At 30.0% G+C, this 6,462-nt stretch overlaps 2 protein-coding genes across 2 annotated transcripts; both read left to right on the forward strand.

Moving 5' to 3' along the window:
- Positions 1 to 2,303: 2,303 nt before the first annotated feature.
- On the forward strand, positions 2,304 to 3,195 carry LOC119672289 (phospholipid scramblase 1-like; the record flags this gene model as incomplete). The annotated part of the gene is given in 3 exon segments (XM_038083303.1): positions 2,304 to 2,773; positions 2,844 to 3,002; positions 3,062 to 3,195. Coding segments are annotated over 3 exon segments (659 nt in total), but the record flags the coding sequence as incomplete, so codon positions are not given.
- Positions 3,196 to 4,928: 1,733 nt separating this feature from the next.
- LOC119682704 (phospholipid scramblase 2-like) lies at positions 4,929 to 5,750 on the forward strand (the record flags this gene model as incomplete). The annotated part of the gene is made up of 3 exons (XM_038096571.1): positions 4,929 to 5,432; positions 5,502 to 5,657; positions 5,717 to 5,750. Coding segments are annotated over 3 exons (687 nt in total), but the record flags the coding sequence as incomplete, so codon positions are not given.
- Between the last annotated feature and the right edge of the window lie 712 nt (positions 5,751 to 6,462).

The raw sequence follows: 6,462 nt of genomic DNA on the forward strand, positions 1-6,462 counted from the left end.
TTAAAGTATTTTTAATATTTCCGTATTTTTCATATTTAAAAAATGCAATCTTTATTCTCGGAATTAAAAATTATTAATAAAAAGTCATTCCTACTAAATAGTATATTGTCTATTTGGGGTTTTTGAAAAATTATGAATATTATATTAGTTATTCATATGCAATCTACTACGTCATTGTTTACTTAATAACTGTTTACTTTTTAGTATACATGTTTTACAACTCCACCCTTTAGGTAATCGATTAATATTATATGTTTAATTATATACGTTAACTTGTAATAAGTGTTCATGTTATACACGTCATAATCTTGGAAGAACATTATTCTGTTGAAAATGTGTATTCAAGGAAAACATTTTTTTTTGTTTCGAGTTCTATAAGAATAAACTGTCAAAATGATTCGCACTTACAGATAAGTCGATAATGATTGGATAATGTATTTATCAACTTAACAAGGGGTATTGTTGAGGTAATTCTTAAGAAAAAGTTATAAATAATATATTAAATGAAGTCATATAAAGTTTAATTAATTAATTTCATATTAATTAACTTAATTCACATAACATATCTACATAAAAGTAAATAAAAAGAGTAGTTGTTTGCTATCAAACAGTAACATCAATATGGTTAGAAATAAATTAAAAAAGTACACAACTTTATAATAATAAACCATACAAGTAAAACAACAGAATAAATACTTTCAATATTAGATGCTAGCTTAGGTAAGGTTGTTGTGAAGACCTTGTGTCAAAAGTCCACTTAAGTTAAAATAATGGCCCGTTGTAGCACCACGGTTTAGCGTTGTTTATACGCAGACTAAAGATAAGCGTACAAGCAAAGCCGAAAGGTACGACTCCCCATTTATATAAAATTGAACCAACCTGAAGATCTTAAAACTTGGCTAAGTCCCTAATTTTGCAGAATAATAACTCGATCAAGACTTTTCCAAGCCAATGATGGATACTGACACATGAAATCGAGCACAGTTTAATCCTCATCCACAAAACCATAACCATGACCACAATTATTGCAGAGTAAGCACATTTTTATATGAACAGGATTTTTTAGTATGGTATGACCGATACCGTAGTGCTGAGTAGATCAACTAGTAGTTTTTTGTCCAGTTTGGATCAGGTCAATGTTGAGATCTGATTCATTTACCCAATGCAATAGTAAGTATTCTCATTCTGGAATTTTTATTCTAGAATTCTGCTCTCCAATACGTTAGAAGTCTACTACAATTCAGAGAGATTATTTCTACTTGTCTTTCTGTTCATCAACGATAATGTTTGTACCTTGGCTATAGTGTCCCATTAGTTTTAAGATTCTTTCATTTACAATCCATTTACAATATCAATATATTTAATATTTATAATTGTGTTTATTGGTGGTAATGTTTGTATCTAGTACTTGCCACTCAATTGTCCACACTTCCTAGTTTGCAGTTCTCTCCAGAAATGTAAACGAAACTAGGTCGTTATGGAATAAAATTTACTAGTAAAGATGCGGTAAATGTCACTCATATTGTACTCATATAACTCTTCTAAAATATAGTTAAAATGTATATTTAAAGTTTGCAAATAGTTATATTTCAAATAAGTTTATACATCAAGATATGAGGCATTGCGATTTCACTACACCAATTCATGACCTGAATAGGTTTCGCTTTTGAACTGCATATTTTAGCTGTGAGTCCCACATCTTATTTTGTTCATTCAGACTGCTCTGTAACACGAACAAAACCTTAAATATATATAAACATTATGCATTTTGACATATCGTCAACATACTTTCCCATATATAAATTTCAATATCCAAAGGTGTATGAACTCTATTTGATATAAGTACTTTTTCCAGTTGTTTTGCGTTGAGAGCAGTTTTTAGACTTCTTAAATAGTTTTCAGCAATTATGCCTATTAAAAACTATTCTGTTTATGACGTTCAGACTTTAATTTTATTATTTTATCGATTACAAACCCATCGAATTACCGAATTACGTATGAAAGCCATTTAATATAGAATAATATGTAATATTACATCTCATTTCCTTTATAGTACATGTTAACTAGATTTTTTGATGAATTCGCAAAAATCCTGTGTAAATAATAATCGCTATAGCATTTCTTTTGTTTTTAGTAAGAAGTTATACTTTATAGATCATTTACTCAAACGATTTTGCATTTTTTTTAATTTTCATTTATACATTATTTGTGAACTTGCCTATATGTTAAACATATCATTTTTTCATAAAATTTTTGAAACATTTATATAATAGGTGCTGTTTCAGAATGGATAACTGCGCCCTCTAATATACCTAACTGCCCACCCGGTTTGGAATATTTAACAACTGTGGATCAACTATTGATAAATCAAAAAGTTGAACTTCTGGAGGCTTTTACAGGCTTCGAGACTAATAACAAATACGTTGTTAAAAATGCGATCGGTCAAAAAGCTTACTACGTTTTGGAGGATACCGATTGTTGTACTCGTAATTGTTGTGGTCCAGCACGTCCATTCGATATGAGAATTTTTGATAATTTTCAGAAAGAAGTAATTCATCTCTACCGACCATTAGCCTGTTCCGCATGTTGTTTTCCATGTTGTTTGCAGAGTATTGAAATTTCTGCCCCACCTGGTCAAGTAATCGGACGTGTAGAACAAGAATGGACACTTTGTTTACCATCTTTTCGAATAAAAGATGTTAATGATGAAACTGTATTACGTATTGAGGGCCCCTGTTGTGTATCTAGCTGCTGTAATGATGTAAACTTTAATGTAAGCAGAAGTAATAAATATAATTATTTTTAATAATAATCTATCATTTAACAATTATTAATTTTTGTAGGTTGTTTCCCTTGATGGTGACATTATTGGAAAAATCTCAAAGAAGTGGTCTGGATTTACTCGTGAATTTTTCACAGATGCTGATTTCTTTGGTATTAATTTTCCTATGGATTTGGATGTTCGTATTAAGGCAGTATTATTAGGAGCCACATTTCTAATAGTAATTAAAAAATAATTTATACTCTAATATTTTATATTAAATTAATTTCTTTTTTATAGGATATGATGTTCTTCGAACACACCAATTAATTTACTTGGGGATTTTTGTATGTTTATTTCTTGTTAATGTATTTTGAACATGTAGCCATGTTGTGTATTGTGTCCTAAATTCTTTAATATTATATAAATAAATATATGAATATATGTTAATGCCATTAATTTTACTCCAAAATTTATTGATGCACCAAGTTGACTACCTGAAAATCGTATACGGATTTAAAGATGAACACTTTGACGGTTAGTGAAGAGTCCGAAAGAAATAGACTAGTCGATATTTCTTTTAATTGGTTGATATTAAATTTCTTATAATTTTCCATATAAAAGTAATACTTAACCTTGTTCTCTTGTAAATTGGATTCAGCGTTCTCATGTAAACTGGCAACATTCCAAATCGGTTACTGTTATTTTAAGTATTTTGTCTTGATTTTTAACGACGAGACCTTAGACCAGCCTAACACCTTAAGACCCTGATTTTGAGGAACCTTAATAGTAACAAATTTTTCTATATGGTCTGTCTAAAAAAAAAACAATTGCTTCAAGTAGGTGGCAAGATGTTAGAGAACTTGCATTTACAAATAATAGGTTGTCAGTGTTTATCTCCAACTAGAGTTTCCTCTTTCTGGTCACCGTTACATTTAATTTCCACTCGGAGATGGTTTATAAGACATCTTTTTAGTAATCTAGTCCAAACTCAGTCTAGTAGATGGGTTAAGCATAGGGATATAATCGGAGAAAAATCTAGAGACTGCAGTTCTTCGATTGTACAGTTATGTGATTGATAGCTATAATTTAATATGCTTACTTGGGGAGAACCTCTAAGCATAAAATCGGTATCATGGTATGAACGGGAATCAAAAAAAACGTTGCAGTATTACTAGGAAACTAATTTTAAGTACTAATTTGGAGGATGCATGGAACAATTACAAAACCAAACAAAAGGCTTATTTGCACATCGAAGAATGCCTGTTTTAAAAACTTGTCTAAAAGTGTACAGAATCTTTAAGAAAGTAGTATGTTAGTCAAGAGGCTTAAACTACATATAAATGTTGTTTTGGATAATCTTAAGAAACCTAACCGTAGGTTTAAGGCAACTGAAAAAACCGTGAGTATCTTTCTGGATTGAAACTATCCTATTAACCAGGTAACAATAGGATTTCAGTTAGTTTGAAAAACTGAAGAATATACGATAGTCTAGTATAATAAAAAATGAACTCATTTGATAACTTTGAATTTCTTGACTGAATTAATATAATATATATTGTACGTAAAAATTCAAAATATAACTCTATCAAAATTGTCTTAACTCTGAAACTGCTTTCCAGAAACCGGTGGACAGAACTAAATATGATTTTGCCTGAAAAATTCATTACAGGGCTGTTTGTCAATATTAAAAGAGTGTTTGGCAGCATAACTTTTGATGGTATCTGCAAATCATTTGCTGGGTGAACCGGGGACAGAAAGCATTTTTTTAGCTAAACACTGAACTATTGAACTGTCAAATTGATTCTCACTTCGAGAACGATCGGAGGACGCATTTGTCAATCTTAACAAAGGACGTCGATTGATCTAATTACCAATTAATTGTTATTTACAAGCATTATACTTTACTTGAAGAAAAGGTCCAGAAGTGTAAGTTTTATGACTTCATTAGTAACATTATCTGATTTTGAAGGATTTGAATTAACCATGTTTGAATGATTACTGCTTACATTAATCGCTGTAGTTTTGTTTTGTATTTTTAATAAGAGCTTATATTCTTATTATTAGTTTATACTCATATGATTTATTTATATAGTCTATTTATAGTTTATATACTCGTATACAAAATTAATATAATTTTCTATAAAAACTTTGAAATTCTTACAATATAGGTACTGCTTCCGAATGGGTAACTGTGCCCAATAACATACCAAACTGTCCACCCGGTTTGGAATATTTAACAACTGTGGATCAACTATTGATAAATCAAAAAGTTGAACTTCTAGAGGCTTTTACAGGTTTCGAGACTAATAACAAATACGTTGTAAACAATGTGGTCGATCAAAAAGTTTATTACGTTTTGGAGGATACCGATTGTTGTACTCGTAATTGTTGGGGTCCAGCACGTCCATTTGACATGAGAATATTCGACAACTATCAAAAAGAAGTAATTCATCTCTACCGACCATTTAGCTTACCATGTAGCTTTTTTTCATGTTGTTTGCAAAGCATTGAAGTTACTGCCCCTCCTGGTCAAATAATTGGACGTGTAGAACAAGAATGGACACTTTGTTTACCATATTTTAGAATTAAAGATGCTAATGATGAAACTGTATTACGTATTGAAGGTCCGTGTTGTTTGGCCAACTGTTGTAATGATGTTAACTTTAATGTAAGTAAGAGTAATAAATATAATTTATTGTATTAAATACCAATTATTCAATATTTATTATATTATTAGATTGTTTGTCTTGATGGTGAAGTTATTGGTAAAATCTCAAAGTGGTCTGGTTTCAGTCGCGAATGTTTCACAGATGCTGATTTCTTTGGTATTAATTTTCCTATGGATTTGGATGTTCGTATTAAGGCAGTATTATTAGGAGCCACATTTCTAATAGTAATTTAATTTTAATTTACCATAAAAAATTATTTAATAAATTAATTTCTTTTTTATAGGATATGATGTTTTTCGAACACAATTGAAAAATTAAGTATGTGTATTTCCTGTTAATGTATTTTGAACATCTTTAATATTGTATATTATGTTCTAAATTTATTGAGAAAATATTCGAAATATTAGAATATATAAATTCATATTAATAAATTAATAAAAAATATTTTAATATATGCAGATATATGTTTATTTAAGTATTAAAATACAGAAAACCCTGTTATGCCCAATACTTCCTTCACAAGGCTTACGATTAAGTTTAAGCGAGTAAGTAAGCAACTGGAACGGATGTCCTAAAAAGAATTAAAACACAACAATCATCAACAGTCACAGCCACAACAACCTGGCCACTGAAGAGTTTTGTCATAAGAAAATGAATGGAGATTTTATGGTATGCTTTCAGATGACATTAATATTAGATTTGGAGGAGTTTAAGGTATATTTAAGTTAATCGGTATATTGTATCGTTCTCGGGGAATCTCAAAAACTCGTCTTTTCTAGAACCCTTTAATAGTGTGTGATTTATTTTCAACATCGCAAAGTTAAATCTCAAACAGTGGTGCGTTAGGGAACTCACAAGGCAGTAGCTATGACAGTACATTTATAAGCACATACTCTTGCAATATATCTTTAGTTATAGGAATGTTATAAACATCCGTTATGATATTAATCCACTCACGCCACTTTATGTTTATGTATAACATCATAATATGCCGATTTTGCTAAATAGTCGAAATACTTCGTACTGTCT

The sequence above is a fragment of the Teleopsis dalmanni genome, chromosome 1 (genome assembly GCF_002237135.1).
Source record: "Teleopsis dalmanni isolate 2A chromosome 1, ASM223713v2, whole genome shotgun sequence".
In the NCBI taxonomy this organism is placed as follows: Eukaryota; Metazoa; Arthropoda; class Insecta; order Diptera; family Diopsidae; genus Teleopsis; species Teleopsis dalmanni.